This window comes from Elephas maximus, chromosome 21, assembly GCF_024166365.1.
Source record: "Elephas maximus indicus isolate mEleMax1 chromosome 21, mEleMax1 primary haplotype, whole genome shotgun sequence".
NCBI lineage: Eukaryota > Metazoa > Chordata > Mammalia > Proboscidea > Elephantidae > Elephas > Elephas maximus.
Window position 1 is genome coordinate 47,120,416 of NC_064839.1, and position 23,024 is coordinate 47,143,439.

The following is a 23,024-nucleotide window of genomic DNA, read 5'->3' on the forward strand; positions in this document are numbered from 1 at the left end:
GTAGTTTACGAGAGCAAAGATTAAGAAACAACCCATAGGTTCCGAAACAGGAGAGCAGGCACATTACGGATGAAAAGAATAAACTAAACTGATGTGTCAAGATGAATGCTACGTCTCAAAATCAAGATGTTGAGCAAAAACCAAAACAAAATAGAAAAAAGCAAATCACAGAATGACACATACAATATCGTTTATATAAACATTAAACCCTACAAAACAATGCTATATAATGTTTCAAAACAACCAAATCCACTGCCGCTATGAGTTGGAATCGACTCACAACGACCCTATAGGAAAGAGTAGAACTGCCCTGTAATGTTTTCAAGGTTGTAAATCTTTATGTCCTTAAATTATGCCGTTGGTGAGGATGGCGAGACTTTGTCTTACGTACTTTGGACATGTTATTAGGGGGGACCAGTCCCTGGAGAAGGACATCATGCTTAGTAGAGGGTCAGCAAAAAAGAGGAAGACCCTCAATGAGATGGATTGACACAGTGGCTGCAACAAAGGGCTCAAACATAGCAACAATTGTGAGAATGGTTCAGGACTTGAAAGTGTTTTGTTCTGTTGTATATAGGGTTGCTATGAGTTGGAACCAACTTGATGGCACTTAACAACATAACAGCAAATCTTTATGGAAGCAGAAAACCACATCTTTGTCTCACGGAGAGGCTGGTGGGTTCGAACCACCGACCTTTCGGTTAGCAGCTGAACACTTAACAACTGTGCCACCAGACTTCCTTAGATAATGTTTAAAACCCATTGAAACCTGTTGCTGTTGAGTTGATTCTGACTCACAGAGACCCTACAGGATAGAGTAGAACTGCTCCATACAGTCCAAGGGGTGGGTGGTAGATTCAAACAGCCAACCTTTTGGTTAGCAGCTGTGCTCTTACCCATTGCGTTTAGGGATTCATAAATGGAAGGCAAAAAGAGAACACAATGCATATGATTAATAAACACTGAATTTGTGACAGGAGTAGGACCAGGGAGGGGCACATAGGCCCTCAGCTGTACCCATAATGCCATATTCATTTTGTTTAAATCAGGGAATCTTAAACCAATATGTCATAATATCGCGATTGAAAAAGTTGAGTAATGGGTATATGCGAGTTCACTGAAAAAAATTTTTTTGTCTATATGTTTAAAACATTTCAAAATTTAAAAAATTAAAAAAGCAAAGCAATGTTTCTAGCAAAATGTTCACCCAATGTACCAGGACCGGTTTCTCAGGACCAGTTTCCATGTCCAGCGATGGAGCTTCTCTACTCGGTGCTGTGGGCAGAGACTGGCTAGCTTTCCCATGTGTTTGAGGCCCAAGCTCAGACGTGAGGATAGTTAAAGCCTCCTGGATGCTTTTGCTGGGCACCCTTGGGCACAGAATACTGGAATCTGCCCTCTGCTCATAGCCAGAGACGCGGAGCGCTTGGGGCCCTACCTGCCACCTCGTCCTTCACACTGACCCAGCTGCACTCCTCCTCCAGGTCTGTGGGGCGCCCAGTGTCCTGGGTACAGTAGTGGGGGGCCTGGCGCCCGTAGAAGGCATCCTGCATCTGGATTACCTCCCCTGAGCCACAGTCCATGGTGGCATTGAAGCCGTCACAGGCCAGGCTCTGGCCGACACCTGTGGGAGGGGAAGGCAACACCTTAGGAGGGCGCAATCCACAGATGGGCTACGTCTGGAGGGTTCTCGGAGATCAGGGCTGTGAGATGCAAGGACCCTACAGGGGCCGGCTCAGCGGGGGTGAGAAATACAAGGTGGTGGTCAAGAGTTTCTCTCTGGAGCCAGACTACCTGGGGTCAGATCCAGCCCATCTTTGTACTGGTTGTGTAACCTTCTGAAAATTAGTTAGCTTCTCGGTGCCTCCTCTGTAAACATGGACTATCAATACCACACCTCATAGGATCACTGTTGTCATTAGTTGCCTTTGAGTCAATTCTGACCCCATGTGTGTCAGAGTAGAACTGTGCTCCATAGCGTTTTCAAGGCTGTGACCTTTCAGAAGCAGATTGCCAGGTTTATCTTCCCAGGAACCTCTGGATGGATTTGAACCACCAACCTTTTGGCCAGCAGCCAAGCAGTAAACCATTGTGCCACCAGGGCTCCTTATAGGGTTGTTAACTGTTGCTGTCAAGTCAATTCTGACTCATAGCAACCCTATAGGACAGGTCCTATAGGGTTTCTAAGGAGCAGCTGGTGGATTCGAACTGGCAACTTTTTGGTTAGCAGCCTGAGCTCTTAACCACTGTGCCACCAGGGCTCCATGGGGTTGTTTGGAGGATTAAATTAGTTCAAACATGTAGAGTAAGGACTATAAAGTAGCCATTTTATTTCCCCTGTTTTGAATGCTTTCCTTGAGCCTTATCTTGAAACAGTGCCTGGCTAGGTGCTAAATAAAAATTTGTTGAATGAGTAAGCAATTTCAACCCTATTAGCTGTATTATTATCCTCCCGATTTTATAGTTAAAAGTATTGGGGTCAGCAAGGTCACTTGCTCATGGCTCAGTACACATCTGTTGGTAAGGCCTGACCTGGCTCAGGTGCTAACAGCCAAAATGTGGGAAATGCTGAATTCCAACTTAGGCCCGTCTGCCTGGTCAGAAGGTCACAGGGCAGGAGTTAAGACCAAAATCTGAATTAGTTTCCTGTTGCTGCTGTAGCAGATTACCACAGGCTTAGTGGCTTGCAACTACACAGATTTATCCTCTGACAGTGCTGAGCCGGAAGTCCATATGGGTCTCACTGGGCTAAAATTGATATGTCAGCAGGGCTTTGTCCATCCTGGAGGATTGAGGGGAGAATACATTTCCTTGCCTTTTCCAGCTTCTAGAGGCTGCCCACACCCTCAGCTCATAGCCCCACTCTCTCTCTGACCACAGGCAAACCTGGGTTCAATCCTCAACTCTGTCACTTCCCAGATGTGTGACCTGGGCAAGGCACTTCCCCATTTCGAGCTTCACTTAAAAATGGGTCTCATAGGAGTTACTTCTATTGTTGTGATGAATAAATGCACCCTCAGTGCTTAGCTCAGCATGGAACTCCTGCAGGATAAACGGTAGCTATTCATAATGTTACCTCTACGCCAGGGGCTCCAAGACCCCCAGGCTGACAGATTCTAAGAGCCAGGCTTGATGGATGTGGGAGGTGATGGCTGTGACAAGAAGAGAGGGAAAGTTATAACATACAGTTCCTGGGAAGCTTCCAAGTTCTCGTAGTTAGCCTTCAAAGGGATTTAAACATATGTGGCATCTATTTTGAACTGGGCAAAAGGGGAATTGAGCAGAGGCCCCTTTAAGGGTTCAAAACTCAGAGAGGGGCCAGGAGCTGGGGAGGGGGCTGCGTCCAGGAAGCCCAGAAGCTTCTGTCAGGCCAACTTGAAGGCTCTGAGCACATCAGAGAAGCAGTGTCAGAGGGCCATGGGGCAGCCTGGACAGCAGTGGCTCAGCTCAGAGACCAGGGCCTGCATGGCAGGCAGGACCTAGACTGGGGCCACAGGCAGCTCCTGTCAGGACTCTCAGGGGGGCCTGCAGGAGGAGCCCATGGTGGGCATTGCTGGAAAGGGTACAGGAACAGAGCATGCAGGAACTCGGGAGGTTGGCATGGGGTAGATTTAGGAGGGGAGACCCAGGCTGGTGGGGTGGCAGGAGTCACGGGATGAGAGGTAGCAGCACTGTGGGTGCCCGTCTCCCCGCATAGGAAGCATGGGAACAGGGGGATTAAGTAGAGGTGGGAGTGTTTTCCCCTCGATATCTTTGTGCTAGAGGGGAGACAGAGACAGTGAGGCAGGGAGGCAGGGAGGCAGGGAGGCAGGGAGGCAGGCAAGTTCACTGGAGAGAGTGCATGTGGGAGGGAGACACAGAGAGACAAGCATCACACCGGGAGAGACAGGCAGGCAGAGAGAGAGACAGGGGGAGAGGCAGAGATGGAAAGAGACCAAGTTAGAAGCTGAGAGAAAAATAGAGACACAGAAAAATACAGCTAGGTAGGCATTGAAAAAGGAAGACAGGGACTCAGGAAGACAGAGTAAGAGACAGAGAGACAGTCAGAGACAGAGAAGTAACATAGAAAAACCCAGAAGACAGGCACTTAAACAGGCAGACAGAGAGAGAGAGAGACAGAGAGAGCGACGCACACAGATACAGGGAGAGAGACACACACAGATACAGAGAGAGAGAGAGCCAGGAACAGAAACAGAGAGAGTGAGAAGAAAAGAAACCTCAAGAGAGAATGGAGAGAGACAGAGAAGGGGGGAGATAGAGAAAGAGAGGGTCAGAGAGATGGAGGCAGAAAGAGAAGAGAAAGAGACCCAGCTGGAGAAGGTGGGCCAGCAGGAAGGGAGGAAGAGAGGGAGGTGGGAGGGAGGATCCCCACACAGCTGACTCACCAGACTCACAGATGAAGGCGAACACTTGGGAGCAGTTGTCTGTTGTGGCCCACTCGGACAAAGGGCCTTTCCCAATGTAGCCGCAGGTGTTGGGGGCAGGCTCAGCCTGCCCTCCACCCCAGTTGCTGTAGGTCACATTGGAGGTGTCCAACCAAGTTTCTGGCCCTGAGAGGGGAACAACATCAGGACTCGACAACTTTCTTCTTACCCCTTCTCTGTGCAGAACTTGCCTTTAGCTCAACTCCTAAGTGTTGAGTAAATCCGTTGTCATTAAGTGGATTCTGACTCATGGTGACCCATAGAGTTTCCAAGGAGCACCTGGTGGATTTGAACTGCCAACCTTTTGGTTAGCAGCCATAGCACTTAACCACTATGCCACCAGGGTTTCCAAGTACATTGAGAGGTTGGAGGTCTCTCTTTTCCCTGGAGGGAAGGGGCATTTCCTAACCATTGTCTTCAAACATGAGAACTTAACCTAAAAACAGGGACACCAAATAGAAGAGCACATAAAAGGTTGTTTGCTTAAATAAATGATGCTTTCTAGTGCTGTCTAACCATAATCTAAAAGAGCATAGAATGCTAGTGTCCCCAGGATAGTAAAAGGTGTTCTACCCAGGAGTAGGGTTTCTAGTCGCATATCTTCAGGGAGTGCTGAGATAAAATGGAAGCACTTCCTCAGAGCTTCAAATACACTGATGACTGTTGAAGAGGTGTCATGAGTAACAATACCTGGAAACAACCCGAGAGTCTATCAACAGATGAATGGAAAAACAAAATGTGGTCCATCCATACAATGGAATATTATTCTGTGATAAAGGGAAATGAAGTCCTGATGCATGCTACAACATGGATGAACCTTGAAAACACTATCTGAGTGAAATAAGCCACATGCAAAAGAACAAATGTTGTAGATCTCACTTATATGAAATAAGCAAATGTATAGAGACCAAAGTCTATTAGTGGAACCAGTAGCTGGGGGAAGAGGAGAATGGGAAGTTATTGCAGAAGAGATACTGAGTTTCTTTTCAGGGTGATGAAAAATAATCGGTGATGGTTGTACAACATGGTGAGTATAAGTAATGTTACTGAACTGTGCACTTAAAAATGGTTAAAATGGCAAACTTTTTTAAAAAATTGCAGAAAGTATATAGGTAACAAAACATTGGCCATTTCTATCATCTTCACATGTACGGTTCAGTGACATTAATTACATTCATCATGTTGTTGGACTATTACCATTAACAGTTCCCAAATTTTTCTATAAACTTTTTGTTATATATATTTTACCACAATAAAATAAAATAAAAGAGTATCAAATGCCCACCTTGTGGGGTTGGGATAAGGATGAAATAAAAATGTCCATTTGTTTATTCTCTGCTGTGGACCAGAGGAGGGCAATAAAAACGACCAGAACCTCATTCCTTTCCCCGAGGGGCTCATAGTTGGGGGAAAGACAGACACTTAGATAATTAAGCCATGCCCAAAGTGTTCTCAGAGAAGCATGGGCAGGGTCCTACAGGTACATAGAGAAGAACTCACCTGACTGTATCTGGGCTGGGTGGGGGGGGTCATAGAGTGATGGTTAAGTAAGAGTTTCGGGAAGACCATTAAAATGAGACTCTGATGTGCACTGAGCTGTGCTAGATGCTTAACCTCTTTAATCTCATCACAAGTGGCGGAAAAACATGTGGAAGCCCTTTGAAAACAGCTTAGTAATAATTTTCTGAGGCTCAGTTTCCTCATCATTGACAACGGTAGTAATTATCTAATCAGTTGTAAAGATTCAGCACCATAAGGGACATAAAGCACTCAGGATAGTGTCCCACACTATTCTAGGACGAAGTCCTAGCTGTTATTAGGCTCATGCAAAGAAACTGGCATTTCTAGAGTATCAGCTATGTGCTGGATTCTGTGTTAGGTTGTCGTTGTTAGGAGCTGTCGAGTCAATTTTCTACTCATAGCAACCCCATGTGATAGCGTGGAACTGCCCCATAGGGTTTTCTAGGCTGTAATCTTTATGGGAGCAGATCACCAGTTCTTCCTCCCACAGAGCTGACCTTTTGGTTAGCAGCTGAGCAGTTAACTGTTGTGCCACCAGGTCTCCTTCTGTGCTAGGTACTATACCCAAATTACTTCACATCTCTTGCCAATGTACTAGCTACTGTACCCGAATTACTTCCTTTCTTGAATTGAGAAGATTAATTTGCTCTGTGGAGCTCTGCACGAGAAGTGATGGTGAGAACTGCAACCACAAGCTTCCCATACAACATAGCTAGCCCAGTCCCTACCTTCTGTGGTTCCATTTGGCTCCAAGTTCCCTGTAAGCCCGATCCACCATTCCCTGTCCTGGGAGATGCACTTCTGCAGAAACTGCTGGGTGGCTTCATCCCGAACGAAGATCAAATGGCCTCCTTGCCCCTCGCACCAGCCCTGGGCACCACGGAAAGTGAGTCCAAGTTGTACAAATTCATAGCAAGCATCTCTGAAGGCCACCTGGCTCTTAGAGCAAAAGCTGTCCTCCTCTGGCCCAGCAGTCGTGGCCCTAAAACCCAGAACAAGTTCCAGGAGCACTAAGCCCACGGCACTCATCCTTGAGCCACTCTTGGAGTGTTTGATGGAGCATACTCCCTGGTCCCTCATATACTGTTTCTTCACAATCACCCACCATCAGTCTTTCCTTCTCTCTTTGCATCACCTAATGGTGGCTACCTTTGGTTTTGTAAAGAAAAGATTCTGCATGAATGTGTCTGCATTTTTGCCTCACCCAGCTCTTTGTTTAGTGCTCTAAATCTCTAATTAATTCGCAAGATGGTCTTCTAGAGAATGATAAAGTTGCTATATCACCTGTCTGTTTGTCATTCAGTCAACTGTTAGCTTCCGATAAAAATCCCTTTCTACTGATCTTACATCATTACCCTTGAGGGCCAAATGTTTCATGAGAAGCCATCAGCATGTGGGAAGCATGTGATAAAAGAAAAATGGCCGGAAAGTTAGAATTACGGGAATGGGAAGAAATCAAGTTGGACCCATGTCCAATCCTATTGTCTACAGTAGCAGCTGTACTCAAATGATAAACATTCTCTCCCCAACATGGCTTAAATCCTAATGAATATTTGTATCACTCTCTGACTCACCACGTTATCACTCATGCCTGTTGGAGAATAAAAACTCCCTATAAAATTTATTTGATGTCATCATGAAAATAAGCTTCCTTTCAAAAATCAACCCTGACCATTGTCACCCTCTGCCTAAACCCAACAATGGGCTTCCATGGTCTGTGGATCAAGTTCAAACTTGTATACAATGCTCTGTATGATCTGGCCCCTAACAATATTTCCAAACATACCCCAAGATGTAGGGAAATAGGAACTCTCACCCATGGATGATGAGAGTGTAAAGCAATATAACTTCTACATCAGGCAGCTTGACAATACATGTCAAAGATTAAAATGCAAAAAACCCCATGATGCAGCAATTGAACCTCTAGGAATTTTAGTTTGGTTGTTGTTAGCTGCTGTCAAGTTGGCTTCAACCCATGGCAACCTTAAGTATAACAGAATGAAATATTACCCAGTCCTGCGCCTTCTTCATGATCGTTGGTTCGTTTGAGCCTGTTGTTGTGGCTTTTATATAGATAGTGTCTTTCAACTCAGGGGGCTCATTTTCCAGCAGTATACTGGACAATATTCTGTTGTGATCCATAAGGTTTTCATTGGCTAATGTTCCAAAGTAGATCACCAGGTCTCTCCTCCTAATCTGTATTATTCTGGAAGTCCTGCTGAAACCTGTCCACCATAGGCAACCCTGCTGCTATTTGAAATACCAGTGGCATAGCTTCCAGCATCACAGCAACACGCAAGCCACCACAGTATGACAAACTAACAAACTGGCTAGGAATCTTATCTGCAGATAAATTCATACCTGTGTGAAATGTCATATGTATAACGTTATTCACTGCAGGGTTTTATAAGAGGGAAAAATTGGAGACAGCTTAAATGCCCATTGATAGAGAAGTGATTAGCAAAATGTGGTACATTCTACATACCCATTAAAAAGTTATATACCGCCACAGTAGTCGAAACAGCCTGGTACTGGAACAACAACAGACAAGTAGACCAATGAGACAGAATTGAGAACCCAGACATAAAGCCATCGATCTATGAACAGTTAATATTTGACAAAGGGCCAAAGTCCATTAAATGGGGAAAAGACAGTTTCTTTAACAAAGGTTGCTGGCTTAACTGGATGTCCACCTGTAAAAAAATGAAACAAAAGCCATACCTCATACCATACATAAACACTAACTCAAAATAGATCAAAGACCTAAATAAAAATCTAAAACGATGAAGATCATAGAAGAAAAAATAGGGACAACATTAGGGACCCTAAAACATGGCATAAATAGTATAAAAACCATAACTAACAATGCACAAACACCAGAAAAGAAACTAGGTAACCGGGAGCACCTAAAAATTAAACATATGCTCATCAAAAGACTTCACCAAAAGAGTAAAAGAGAGCCTACAGAATGGGAAAAAAAATTTTTGCTACGACTTATCTGGCAAAGGCCTAATCTCTAAAATTTACAAATTACTTCAACACCTCAATAACAAAAAGGCAAATAATCCAATTAAAAAATGGACAAAGGATATGAACAGACACTTCACCAAAGAAGACATTCGGGTGGCTAACAGACACATGAGGAAATGTTTGCAATCATTAGCCATTAGAGAAATGCAAACCAGAACTACAATGAGATACCATCTCACCCCGACGATACTGGCACCAATCCAAAAAACACAAAATAACAAATGTTGAAGAGGTTTCAGGGAGATTGGAAGTCTTATGCACTGCTGGTAAGAATGTAAAATGGTACAACCACTTTGGAAAACAGTATGGTGCATCCTTAAAAAACTAGAAATAGAAATATCATAGGATTCAGCAACCCCACTCCTAAGAATATACCCTAGACAAATAAGAGCTGTCACACGAATAGACATACATGTACCCATGTTCATTGCAGCACTATTCACAATAGCAAAAAGATGGAAACCACCTAAATGCCCATCAACAGATGAATGGATAAACTAATTATGATACATACACTCAATGGAATACTATGAAATGATAAAGAACAAAAATGAATCCTCAAAACATCTCACAACATGGATGAATCTGGAGGACATTATGCTGAGTGAAATAGGTCAGTCACGAAAGGACAAATATTATATGAGACCACTATTGTAAGAACCCAAGAAAAGGTTTACACAGAGAAAAAAACATTCTTTGATGATTACGAAGGTGGGGAAGGTGGGGAGGGGAAATCGCTAACTGGGTAGTAGACAAGTGTCAGTTTTGGTGAAAGTAAAGACCACACACAATAGGGGGGAAGTCAGCACAACTTGACCAAAGCAAAGGCATGGAAGTTTCCTAGACACATCTGAACACCTTGAGGGACCAAGTTGCTGGGGCTGAGGGCCTAGAGACCATAGTCTCTGGGGACACCTAGGTCAATTGGCATAACATAGTTCGTAAGGAAAACATTCTACATTCCACTTTGGTGAATAGTGTCTGGAATCTTAAAAGCTTTCGAGCAGCCGTCTAAGATACACATTTTGGTCCCATCTTGTCCATAGCAAAGAAGAAAACCAAAGACGTAAGGAAAATAGCAGCCCAAAGGACTAAAGGACCACATGAACTAGAGCCTCCACCAGCCTGAGCCCAGAAGAACTAGATGGTGCCCTGCTACCACCACCAGCCTCTCTGACAGGATGATAACAGAGAGTCCCAGACAGAACAGGAGAAAATCGTAGACCAGTATTTGAATTCATGAAAAAGGACCAGACTAACTGGTTTGACAGAGACTGGAGGAACCCCTGAGACTATGGCCCCCAGAAACTCTGCTGACTCACAACTGAAACCACTCCCAAAGCCCACTTTTCACAGATTAGACAGGCTTATAAAACAAACAATAACATATATGCTTCTCAGCTCAATCAAGTATACAAAATCAAAAGGGCAACTCCTGCTCAAAAGCAAGACAAGAAGGAAGGGACAGGAACTGGACAAATGGACACAGGGAACCCCAGGTGAAAACGGGCAGCATGTTGTCACATTGTGGGGACTGCAACCCATGTCACAAAACAGTATGTGTATAAATTTTTGAATGTGAAATTAACATGAGCTGTAAATTTCGCCTAAAGCACAATTTAAAAAAAAGCAAATTATATACAAATCTGGAAAGATCTATAAGATTTTTATTAATATTAAAAAGGAAAGAATGAGATAATGGACATGATCCATTACCTTTTGTATAAAAACCATATGTAAGTATTTATTTATACGTATATGATAAATTTCTTAAAGGACGTACAAGAAATTGGCAATACTGATTGCCTACCGGAGGGGAACTAGGTGGGAGGAGACAGAGAAGGGAGGGAAACTTTTGTTTCATTGGGCACCCTGTTGCAAATCTTCTATTTTATGTCATGTGAAAGTGTTACCTGTTCACAAATAATAAATTTTTAAAAAATCTCGTTGTCTCCCCAGAAACCCAAAAGACACAGCTCTTCGTAACTACCATAACTCACTGCTGGGGAATTTCCTTCACACCCATGTGCTGGTGCCCTTCCCTTTGCCAGGAATGTCTTTCTCCCTAGTCCTGCCCTAACCACCTTTGTATCTTCAGAGAGACTCAGCTCAAACATCACCACCTTTGTGAACTTTGTAGACCTTGTCTCATATCATATGCCTCTCTCCTGTCCATACAGTTTGCCCTTTAAAGTGTACAATTCAATGGTTTCTGTGTATTCAGAGTCATGCAACCATCACTACAGTCAATTTTAGAACATTTTCATCAATCCCAAAAGGAAACCCTGTACCTATTAGTGAATTTCCCCTTCTCCCCGGCACCTGACATGCTCCAAGGTGTTGTTTGGGCCTGTTTAGTGGACGGAGCCAAAACCTGCTGCAACTTCCTGAATAATGTTGCTCAAAACAAGCTCGTGGTTAGCAAGGCAAAGAAAGGAGGGGAAGGGGTGTTGATTGGGGGTTTGAGGGGCACTCAATAAAACTTTATCAAACGAATGTTGAATGAAGGATTTTACAGAACTAACATATCCCCACCACTTTAGGTCTTTATTTACCTGCCTGATTAATGTTTGTTGCTCATAACTTTCATAATTAATTAAATTTGACAAAATTACTATGTTACTTTAAAAAAAAAAATTTAGTGGTTGGAAATATGAACAATGGTTTCTCTGTATTCAGAGTCATACAGCCATCACTACAGTCAATTTTAGAACATTTTCATCAACCCCAGAAGGAAACCCTGTACGTATTAGTGAATTTCCCCTTCTCCCCAGCTCCTGACAATCAGTAGTCTACTTTCTTTCTCTAGAGATTTGCCTATTCTGTACATTTCACACATACAGAATCGTACAACATGTGGCTTTTTGTGTCTGGCTTCTTTCACTTGGCATGTATTCTTTTCGGGGGGGGTGTGACCGAATGCCACTCCAGTTCTTGTCCTGTCCTATTAGCCAATTGAAATAAGACAGACACTAACTGCAAGGGAAACAGAAAGTGGCAAGTGTATTGTCAGCTCAGACAAGGAGCAATGCAGGGTCTAGCAACCGTAAGACCACATGCTCCTCGTCTGAGGGGGCTGGGAAGCTTTTTATTTCCAATGGCGTCCGGGGATTGGGTTTGGTACCTGGAACTCTCCATCCTTAGCCCTCCCACGTCCATATTTGGAGGTCCGGATATTAAATCATTTCCTGTCTATGTCCTTGTGGTGGGACACCGCTTCTCAAATGGAATTGGGTGAAAACATGGGCTAGGAAATACTGTTATTTTCTGCTGACAGTCAGGTCCATGGTTGGGTAAAGGATGAGATCTGATTTTAACTGCTAGCACCAGAGTTTCTCTTGGTAACAGAGCTTTTTCTTTAGGAAAATACCTACCTATATAGGCCACTTTCGTTGGGATAGAGAGACACTCAGATTTGGTTTATACCATCAAAACACAACAAGGGGCAGGGTAAAATAGCCTACATAAGAAGTTAGTAATTTGAGGTTGGAGAAGTTAGTAATTTGAGGTTGGAGAAGGGAGCCATGCAATGTGGCATGACTCTAGAACTTTCAGAAAAGATAGCAGGTAAACTCTTTCTTTTTCTCTCCATTTCCCCTTACCCCAGCCTCCGGCAACCACCAATCTGCTTTCTCTCTCAGTGGGTTTATTTATGCTGGACATTCAAATAAATGGATTCATACAGCGTGTGACCTCTTGTGTCTGGCTTTTTTCACTTAGCATGATGTGTCTGAGGTTTATCCATGTTGTTAGCATGTATCAGTACTTCATTCCCGTTCTATGTGTGAATACTATCCCATTGTATAGATGTACCACATTTTATGTATCTATTTATCATTTGATGGACATTTGGGTTATTTTACTCTGTGTTTCTTAGAGGAGGGACTGTTTCTCATATATATGTACACGCACATATACATATATATGTATATGTTTGTGTTTTATAAATATATATATAACAAACATTTGTCATTTCAACATATTTTATGTGTACAATTCAGTGGCATTAATTACGTTCATCATATTATTCAAATATCACCGTTAACCATTTCCAAATTTTTCCATCACCCTTAACAGAAACTTGGAAACCCTGGTGGTGTAGTGGTTATGTGCTACGGTTACTAACCAAAATGTTAGTAGTTCGAATCCACCGGGCGCTCCTTGGAAACTCTATGGGGCAGTTCTACTCTGCTCTATAGGTTCACTATGAGTCAGAATTGACTCAATGGCAGCGGGTTTGGTTTGTTTTTTTAACAGAAACTTAGTGTCCGCTAGGCAATAACGTCCCCTTCCCCTCGCTCTTGCCTCTGATAACCGTTAATAAACTTTTGGGAACAGTGTCTCTTCATGTCTGTCTCTCCCCGTGGCCTGACACACAGTAGGCACTCAGTGAACATCTGCCTACCTGGCCCTATCTGCCAGGGGCCTGAGCCTGACCCTTCAGCCCTTCCCTTTCCTAGAAGCCAGTCCTCTGGAGAGCCCTGGCAGATGGGGGGAAGGGCGGGCCAGAGCCCAGCGCAGGATGCCGTGTTATCTCTGACTCACAGGCTGGAACACAGGCTGGGGCAGAGCTAGCCTGTTATCTCTGACGGCCAAACTTCTAATGACTTCCATTAGAAAACTATGTGGAAGCCCACACGCAGTGATTATGTATCTCCTGGGTAAGGGCTTAATTTATCTCCCTCACGAAGCATTTTAGCATTCTTTACTTTCTGACGAATTGCAGACTCCTGGGCATGGAACACATCTTGGTGACCTCAGCTCCAAACTTGCCTTAAGCCACATGTAAATAGCATTAGCACTGAAAGCAAGCAGAACATGGCTGAACCGTGTGAGCGTGTTTCCAATGATTGGTCCTGCTGTCTGTGCCTTCAAGGAGAATCGCCAACATGAAAACAGAGCAAGAGCAAATTGGGTTTAAATAGGCCGTGAGTCCATAAAAAGAACCATAAGGAGGTGTGTGCCCAATGGTCCAGACATCCTGGTCCTGGGAGTGTAACTGTCTTTCTCGGTTTCCCCAGAAGCCTTGTGAGCCCCCAGCTGCACTGAGCTTCAGTTGCCCACAATGGTAATGGACTTGGTAATATACTCTTAGTGCCTTTTTCCCTCCCCTGTCTCACTTCCCCTTGTACATGCTGGCATTTCCTGGGTTCACTTCCAAAATAAACTACTTTCACTTGAATCCTTATCTCAGAGTCTGTTTTGGGGCAACTTAGGTATATTCCTAGAATTGGGATGATGGACCACAGGGCACAAACATCTTTAGGATTCTTGCTATGAACTCAGTGCCCTATTTAAACCAAATTAATTATTTCTCTTCCTCATGTTGCTGATTCCACTGAAGACTCAGACTGCTGATCGAATCCTGGGAAACATGTTCATACAGTTTGCTTTTCTGATGGTTTCAAATGTATGCTTGGAGACCATGCCAGAGCAACTGATTAATGACCTCAGTCACTAGAATGGCAAGCAGTATTCTTTTGATTTTTTAAACTCTTATGTAGGTGAGCCCTGTAAGTTTGTTCACCTTTGCTTAGCTGTTTGCTTCTACAGGGTAGCTCTCAAGCTGGATCTTGAAGGATCAGCCACGCAGAGGGAGTGGAGGTAGGGATTAAGGGAGAACTAGTGGAAAGGGTGTCTCAGGGAGGGGTCCCAGAATGCCAAAGCCTTATTTCTTCTCAGTACCCCAGTACCAACCTAAACTAAAAGTATGCCACGTAATTCCCCACTGGGGAGCCGGCCATGCCTGGTCACACCTCCACCCTTTTGCACGTGCCATTTCCTCTACCAAGAGTGCCTTCCCTTGTACACCTGCTTATATACACTTATATCTTTTTTCAAGAACACCTTATGTACAAACCTTCCCTCTGAAGGCTTCCCGGGGTCTACAGGAGTTAATTACCTCATGTTCTGTGCCCTCATAGAAGTTTAAGGTACTTCCATTTTAAAACCCATTGCTGCTGAGTTGATTGCTACTCCTAGCAACCCTATAGGATAGAGTAGAACTGCCCCACAGGGTTTACAATGAGTAGCTGGTAGATTCGAACTGCTGAACTTTTGCTTAGCAGCTGAGCTCTTGACCACTGTGCCACTAGGGCTCCACTTCCATTTTAGCATTGTTTAAAAATGTTGGCAATCTTAAAAAATAAAAATAAAAAAGAGTAAGAGAGAAACTACCAGAACTTGGCTATTTTTAAAAAATAATCCATTTGTAGCTTTTTCCGTTACTATTTAAAAAATAATTTTGTTTAATTAATATGCAGCAAAATGAAGCCAAATGCCATTCCCTCATCCATTTGTTTGTTCATTTATTCATCCATCAATAAATATTTGTTGAGCACCTTTTATGTGCCAGACACAGTGCTGAACTCTGGATTTTAAACAAGAGAGTAACAATCAGGTTCAAATCTTAGCCAGGTCACCTACTGGCAGAAGGAAAGGTGGATTGGAGCGGGGGACTGGAGGCAGGGAGAACTGTGAGGAGGCTGCTGCCAAGAGGTCAAAAAGAGTGAGGGCAGTGGTTGGGGGCTGGAGAAGAAAACAATCTAAAAGATTATTTATGAGGTAAAAATTTCAGGGTTATAGTCCAGATGATAACTCAATATTTTTTTCATTGTGGTAAAAATATGCATAACAAAACATATACCAACTCAACAATTTCTACACCTACAATTCAGTGACATTGATTACATTCTTCAAGTTGTGCAACCATTCTTTCTATCCCTTTCCAAATCATTCTACCACCATCAACATGAACTCAACGCTCCCTAAGCAAAACCTCCCCTTTCCTCCTTCCTTTCCACCCCTGGTAACCACTAATAACCTTTGGTTTCTACATATTTGCCTATCTGATAGAACTGAGACCATACAGCATTTGTCCTTTTCCAACTGACTTATTTCATTCAGCATAATATTTTCAAGGTTCATCCATTTGTGGCACGGACAGTTATTTTTTAAACTGAATTTTTGTAAAGCATCACTGATTGGGCCTAAAGTACATATTGGAAAATTGAACTATTCCACCTCAGGCATTATAAGGTACTTCTTTTTCCTTCTGAATTTCAATCCTATCAATTCTACCTCCTAAGTGTGGAACGTTATTATTATATAAGTTATTGTACTTATATTGAAATTATTATTTACATTTCTGACTCCCTTATTAGACTTTGAGCTTATTGAGGTCAGGATCTATGATTTCTCATTTTTCTGTCTCTAATAGATAACATGGTTTAGATAAATTAGATAAATTTGTTTTTAATAGATAACATGACACTAATGCATGTAGCTCAGTAGAACTTTGTGGAATAAATGAGTCCTAGGGCCATTTTTTTTTTTTTTTTTTTAGGGCCATGGTGGTAACCCTGGAAGTGTAGTGGTTAAGACCTACGGTTGCTAACCAAGAGGTTGGCAGTTCAAATCCACCATGTGCTCCTTGGAAACCCCATGGAGCAGTTCCACTCTGTCCTATATGGCCCTGGTGGCGCAGAACTTAAGCGTTGGCTGCTAACCAAAAGTTTGGTAGTTCAAATCCACCAGGTGCTCCTTGGAAACCCTATGGGGCAGTTCTACTCTGTCCTATAGGTTCACTATGAGTTGGGATCGACTTGATGGCAACAGGCTTGGTTTTTGTTTTTGGTTGTTAAAAGTTCTGGTGGCTTAGTGGTTAAAGTGCTCAGCTGCTAACTGAAAGGTCTGTGGTTCAAACCCACCAGTTGCTCCTAGGGAGAAAGATGTGGCAGTCTGCTTCCAAAAAGATTACAGCCATGGAAACCCTATGTGTGGCTCTCCTCCATCCTATAGGGTGGCTATGAGTTGGAATCGACTCTATAGCAATGCATTTGGTTTTTGGTTTATTAAACATTAATGGCATAATTTATGATCTTTTGCTTAGTGGGGAAGCCTTCACTCACTTTCCCACCACTCCATAGATCTTCCTGGACCACATTTTCACTTCCTGGGGTTCAGCACCAAAGCTGTTCTCTCTCAGGGAGGCAGCTGCCACCTCTCCTCTGTGGGGACTTTGCCTGTAACCTTGAACCCTGCTATCACAACTTTAACGTTATCTACTCAGCTTATCAGGCTGGCTAATTAGAGGCATCGTTTAGAAGCTAACTTAATTGGAAAACTATGCAGTAATTTAGATATGATAACTTATCTTCGAAAGGAAAATATTAACTTATTTTAGGCCATAAGTTTGTAATAGGAGCTACAGAATTGCAAAATAAGACTATTGTCTTTTATAGCACAAACAAGTGTTTCTGAATTCAGCTTTTATTCCTTAACCTAATGTCTGTTCATAGGTTCAACCCATCCCATGAAAAACGTGGCTTCAGGGAAGGGTAGCCTCCTGTCCCCACTCCAGCTCTGAAATCACCAAGGTAAAAGGATCCCACATTCAGATCTTTCACCTTTGCCACTTACTGTGTGATCTCTGGCCCCGGGACACAACCTCACCAAGCTTCAGCTGCTTCAGTGGTACAATGGGGAAAATCATAGCATCTGCCTCCCAGTGTTTGTGCCAGGATTAGAAGATATAATTTGTGCAAAATACAGAGCAGGGGCACAGGATAATATGAAATCCTTCCTTCTCTAACCCCAATGTTTATGTTCTTCCTCCATCTCAAAGGGAGGAGAGGAAGCCTTCCTGCTTTCTTTGTGAGAATCTTGGACTATCCAAAGGGCGGACTGTGTGATTCTGTCCCAGGCCTTCCACCCTGTAGACGTGAATCCTCTGCTGTGTCTCTGCGCTGCTACCCAAGACAGCATTGTCAACTTGTGTAAACATATGTGCAACTTGGGAGGAGGCCTCAGGAGCTGCTCAACTCAGCACAGGGAAAGGCCCTGTCAGTAAACATCTTCATGGAATGCCAGCCCTCTTCTCACTGCTAACCAAAAGGTTGGTGGTTCGAGTCTATCCAGAGGTGCCTCAGAAGAAAGACCTGGCAATCTACTTCCAAAAAATCAGCTATGAGAACCCTATGGAGCACAGTTCTACTCTGACACACGTGGGGTCGTTATAAGTTGGAGTTGCCTCAACAGCAACTAGTTTAATAATTTTTATTATCTCTTCCTATATCCCTGGCAAAGCCATCCCAGCCTCCTCACTGTTCCCTGATTAGACTGGTCCAGCTCCATGACATTGTTCCTCCTACCTGGGAAGGCCCCCCCATCTTTGCCCACCCAAATACTCCCCCCCGACTCAGCTGTGCGTCCCCTCCTCCAGGAAGCCCTCTTTCCTAACCTAGCTTGAGCATCTCTCTATCCACTGAATTCTTGTGACTTTTTTGTATGTGTGCCTCTTACAGAGCAGCTGTGATAGGCGATCAGTTATCACTTACTGTGAACGTGTCTTCATTCCATGGCCAGGTTGGAAGAAACTTGACAGCCAAGACTAGGTCATTTCTTTCCAAGGACCAGTCAGATCTTTATGCATGGCCACCACTCAAAACAATTCATATTTTTGATTATCATGTTGGCTGATCTTTTCCAGGAAAGGAACATGCTGAGCTCCTACTACAGTCTAAGCATCATGACAGACCTGAATACAGAGCTTACATTGTTTAATTTAAACTTTGCAGTCACCCTGTGAAGCAGGTACTGTAATTCCTATCTTAGAGATCAGAAAACGGGATCTAAAATTTAAGTAACTGGCTCGATGCCTCTCAGCTTGCAACTGCAAGAGCTGAGGCTCAAATCCATATGGGCCTTTTAGGGTAGCTGGTCTCCGACGGCACTGGGTTTGGGGTCTCCAAAGATGGCCGCCAGGGGACCACATGGGCCAGACCCACAGGCACTTGTGTAGCCGCCTCCCCACTGAATCTTGGCTGGCCCTGTGACTTGCGTTAACCAACAGAGTGCTGTGAAAGTGAAACTATGTCAGTATGGGTTTAGCCTTTAAGGAGACCGGCAGCTTCTGCTTCCTGTCTCTTGGGATGCTCAGTTCTGGTAGTGCTGAGCCACCTTTTAAGAAGTCTGGCTACGTGCTGCAGAGATCCTACGAAGAGGCTCAAGGGGAGTTCCTGAGGTTAAGGGGCTGGGGGTGGGGGGCACACAGGCCCAGGGCCAGCCCTTTCAGCATCCCAGTCAAGTGCCCTCTGTCTTGCAACCACATGAAGGCTCTCAAGCACGAACAGAAGAACTGCCTAGCTGAGCCCTATGGACCCACAGAATGGTGAGAGAGAATAAAAACGGTTGCCGTTTTAAGCCACTGAATTTTGAGGTGGCTTGTTATACAGCAATAAATAACCAAAACTCTCATATAAGATGTGCTCCTTTCCTCTATGTTACTGTTGCCCCTGCTCTCTTATGCACTGGGTGGTGCCAAGTCCCATTTTAAGGCAGTGAATGATTATTCCCCAACCAGCAGCTCCGAAAAGGGGAGGCATTACGGCGTGGTGGGGAAGAACATGCACTGGCCGACCAGCTATGCAACTTGATCAAATTACTTCACATCTCAGAGGCTCTAAAAACAAGATTGCTAGTGACTCCCTTGCAGGGAAGTGTAGGGATTAAATGAAAGGCTGCTGGTAAAACAGGTCATGTTTTCACTTATATAATTTGATTCTAATCCTCCCCATAAGCCCTGTGACACAGATATTACCATTACGATTTTGCAGATGTGTAAAGTGAAGTTCAAAAAGTCCCTGGGTGGCACAAACAGTTTGTGCTCCACTACTAATCTAAAGGCTGGCAATCTGAACCCACTGAGCAAGTGCCTCAGAAGAAGGGCCTGGCGATCTGCTTCTGTAAAGATTATAGCCAAGAAAACCCTATTGAGCAGTTCTATTCTATAACACATGGAGTCACTGTGAGTCAGAATCGACTCGATGGCAGCAAGTTTGGAAAGTGAGGTTCAAAGAAGTCATGTGGCAATAGTCGCAGAGTTATTAAATCATGGGGCTGAGACCCAAATCAGGTCCTTTGATCTCTAAGCCCTGAGCTGTACCACGGCTGCCAACCCAAGTGGTATAATTTTGTCCTGAGCCCTTAGTTTATGCCAGAAATGCTAATTTAGTCCTCACAAGGATTTAGGGATAAATAACCCTGATATGGGTATACATGTTTAGACCAAACAGCAAAATACGCTGGCAAATTATTAAGGGATTTAATGAAAATGTGGGTCAAAGGGAAGTGCCTTATAAGGAACAAGGGAGAAGGGCTAATCACACTGATTGACTACTGCTTGGGGCCAGGCACTATGCTAGACCCTTGATTTACAAGAGCCTTGAAACCCTGAGAACATTATACCCCCATTGTACAGTTAAGGAAATAGAGGCTCAAAGGGGACACGTAACATACCTTAGACACAGAGAAAATGGAGGAGCTGGGATTGAGTCTAGTGTTGACTCCACCATGTGGCATCTTTCCCCTGAACCAGGGCCTCTCAACACCTGCTGTACACATTAGAATAATATAGAGACATTTTAAAAGTACTGATGCCTGGGCACTGGTACTTTGAAACTCCCATCATGGACTGAATTATGTCCTTCAAAGATATATGTCAACTTGACTAGGCCATGATTCCCCGTATTGTGTGGTTGTCCCGCGTTTTGTGACCTGATTATCCTCCATTTTCTGATGTCTTATAAATCCTAGCCTCTATGCTTGTGGTTACAGTCCCATTTGAGAGTGAGCTGTCCTTTATGTTAATGAGGCAGAATTGGGTCACGTTAAGGAGGATTAAGCTATACTTGTTATGTCAATGAGGTAGGATTAGGTTGAGACATATCTTCAGTCACCGCCACTCACTGCCCTGAAAGAGATAAAAGCAGAAAGAAGCGAGCAGAGAGAGGGATGGCCTACCACCAAGAAAAAGAGCCAGGTGCATAGTGAGTCCTTTGGACCCGGGGTTCCTGCACTGAGAAGCTCCTAGACCAGGGGAAGATCGATGACAAGGGCCTTCCCCAGAGCCAACACAGAGAAAGCCTAACTCTGGAGCTGGTGCCCTGAATTCGGACTTCTAGCCTCCTAAACTGTGAGAGAATAAATTTCTGTTTGTTAAAGCCATGCACTTGTGGTATTTCTGTTATAGCAGCACTCAGTAACTAAGATAACTCCCAACCAGGTGATTCGAATGTACAGCCATGGAGGGAGCACAGCTCTGAACCACAGCTGCCCTAGGGAATGAACAGCTCTGAGACATTGGAACATGATCTCGGGCCAGATCTGAAAATAACTATATTCAGCGAGGTTGTGTAGAGACCAGCACCACACCCTTTTCTTATTCTGCCCATAGATGGAATGGCTGGGTTTTTCTTCAAACAAGACATCACTAATTCATCACCCAAAGGTCACAGCAACTGGAATATGGATTTTAGGCAACAGCATTACATACCAGGTGCACAAATACAGGAAAAACCTAAGATCAAATTCAGGCATCACATCTCCCTCTTGATAGGCTGGGAAGTTTACTTTTTACTATTCCTCATAGTACCTGAGAAAAGTTTTTGGTTCACTGTATTATTTTTTAAATGGATACATGAAACTTTTTTTTTTTTTTTTAACACAGTGCATCTTTATTCCTTATTTTCCTCTGGGGTGCTGGGGTGCCACATTTGGCACATAGTCACCCAGGGACTGGCCATCAGCAAGGGGGGCCAGACATCAGCAAGACGGGCCGGTCATCAGCAAGATGGACTGGTTGTCAGCAAGGTGGGAGTCCCTCACTGGGCTAGGGCAGCTGGGCTGGGCCCCACAGGTCCTCTTTGTGGAGGATGGAATGGGAGAGCACAGAGCTAGGACTGGGCACCATTAAGGCTCCAAGAGTCAGCCCAATGGAGGCCAGGAGGACCTTGGTTGACAGGGGAGTCCAGTTGCTTACACTGACTGCAGAGTAGCTACCAGGCTGCCCCTGGCAACCCCACCCCTACTGGCGATGGCCACTGAGGACACCATCTTGGCCCCTATGGAAGAGGCCGTGATTCTGGCCCCAGTGAAGCCCACGGAGCTGAGCACTGCGGGCATAGATCCCACAGCCACGGCTCCTCTGGCAACAGCTGCAGCAGTCTTGGCTGCTGAGGGAAGGCCAGCCAGGGCGGCCCCAGAGGCCACTCTGGCCTCTTTGGCCATGGCCACTGCTGACATCATGCTGGGGGTCAGGCTGGAAGCCATGGCACAGAGGCTGGACCTTTTCTGATCATAGCTGTGGCAGCCCCAAAGAAGCAGATTTCCCAAGACACATGAAACAGTTTATAGTTCCTCCTCCAAAAGTGAAAACAATGAATTAAGTTGCTCTTATGATTTTTTTTTTTTTTTTTTTTTGGAGCCCTGGTGGCACAGTGGTGCAGTAGTTAAGAGCTACCAAAGGGTCCATCGGCCACTCCTTGGAAACCCCACTGGGACAGTTCTACCCTGTTCTGTAGGGTCACTATGAGTCAGGATCAACTCAACGGCAATGGGTTTAGGGTTTTTATGATTTTTTAGCAGGGAAGGTCAGGGGCTTTTAATGAAAACAAAACATCTTTCCCATCTCAGCCTAAGGAATGGCCATGATGTACAGCAGGAATTCATGGGATTGACGTGCTCTGGGTTTCCCTAATGCCGTGCGACTTTGAAGGCACCCTGACCTCTCTTCTTTTGGTCATAAACCATCTCCAACTCTTGGGTTGGACCATGTCAGGCAGCATAATCAAGCAGAAAGCGTTGAGTTATCTCCACGACTCCACCAACCTAAAACCTAGCAAGAAACTAGCTTTTCTTGGTTGAGTCGAAAGTGAAATTGAAGAGGGAGAGCTTGGGACACAATCAGAGAGTATTAAAGATTAGCTCTGCACCAGGGCTGGGGAATTGACCTTTGACCAAACAGTTTATAAATACGCCACTGCAGCTTCCCTGAGTGTGGAAGGGATACCAGGCCCTCAGAGAGAGAAAAATCAGAGCCGGCCAAGAGCAAAGAAAGCAAAGGGAGCAGCAGAGGCCACCAGGAAGGAAAGGGAGGTAAGGGAAGAAGCGGCAGAGGAAGCAGAAGAGTGAGAGAAGGAGCCGGGGCAGTTTCTTTGACGCTGCAGAGATCTGTTCACTGTGACTATTATCCTGCTTGATGCGTGGGCC

The 23,024-nt window shown here is 44.3% G+C and overlaps 1 protein-coding gene across 1 annotated transcript in view; it reads right to left on the reverse strand.

Moving 5' to 3' along the window:
* The window catches only part of PKD1L2 (polycystin 1 like 2), a 98,030-nt gene extending 91,056 nt beyond the window's left edge, over positions 1 to 6,974 (reverse strand). Inside the window, 3 exon segments of the mRNA XM_049863770.1 lie at positions 1,439 to 1,624; positions 4,386 to 4,550; positions 6,674 to 6,974. Of these exon segments, the coding sequence (XP_049719727.1) occupies positions 1,439 to 1,624; positions 4,386 to 4,550; positions 6,674 to 6,974 (652 nt within the window).
* Between the last annotated feature and the right edge of the window lie 16,050 nt (positions 6,975 to 23,024).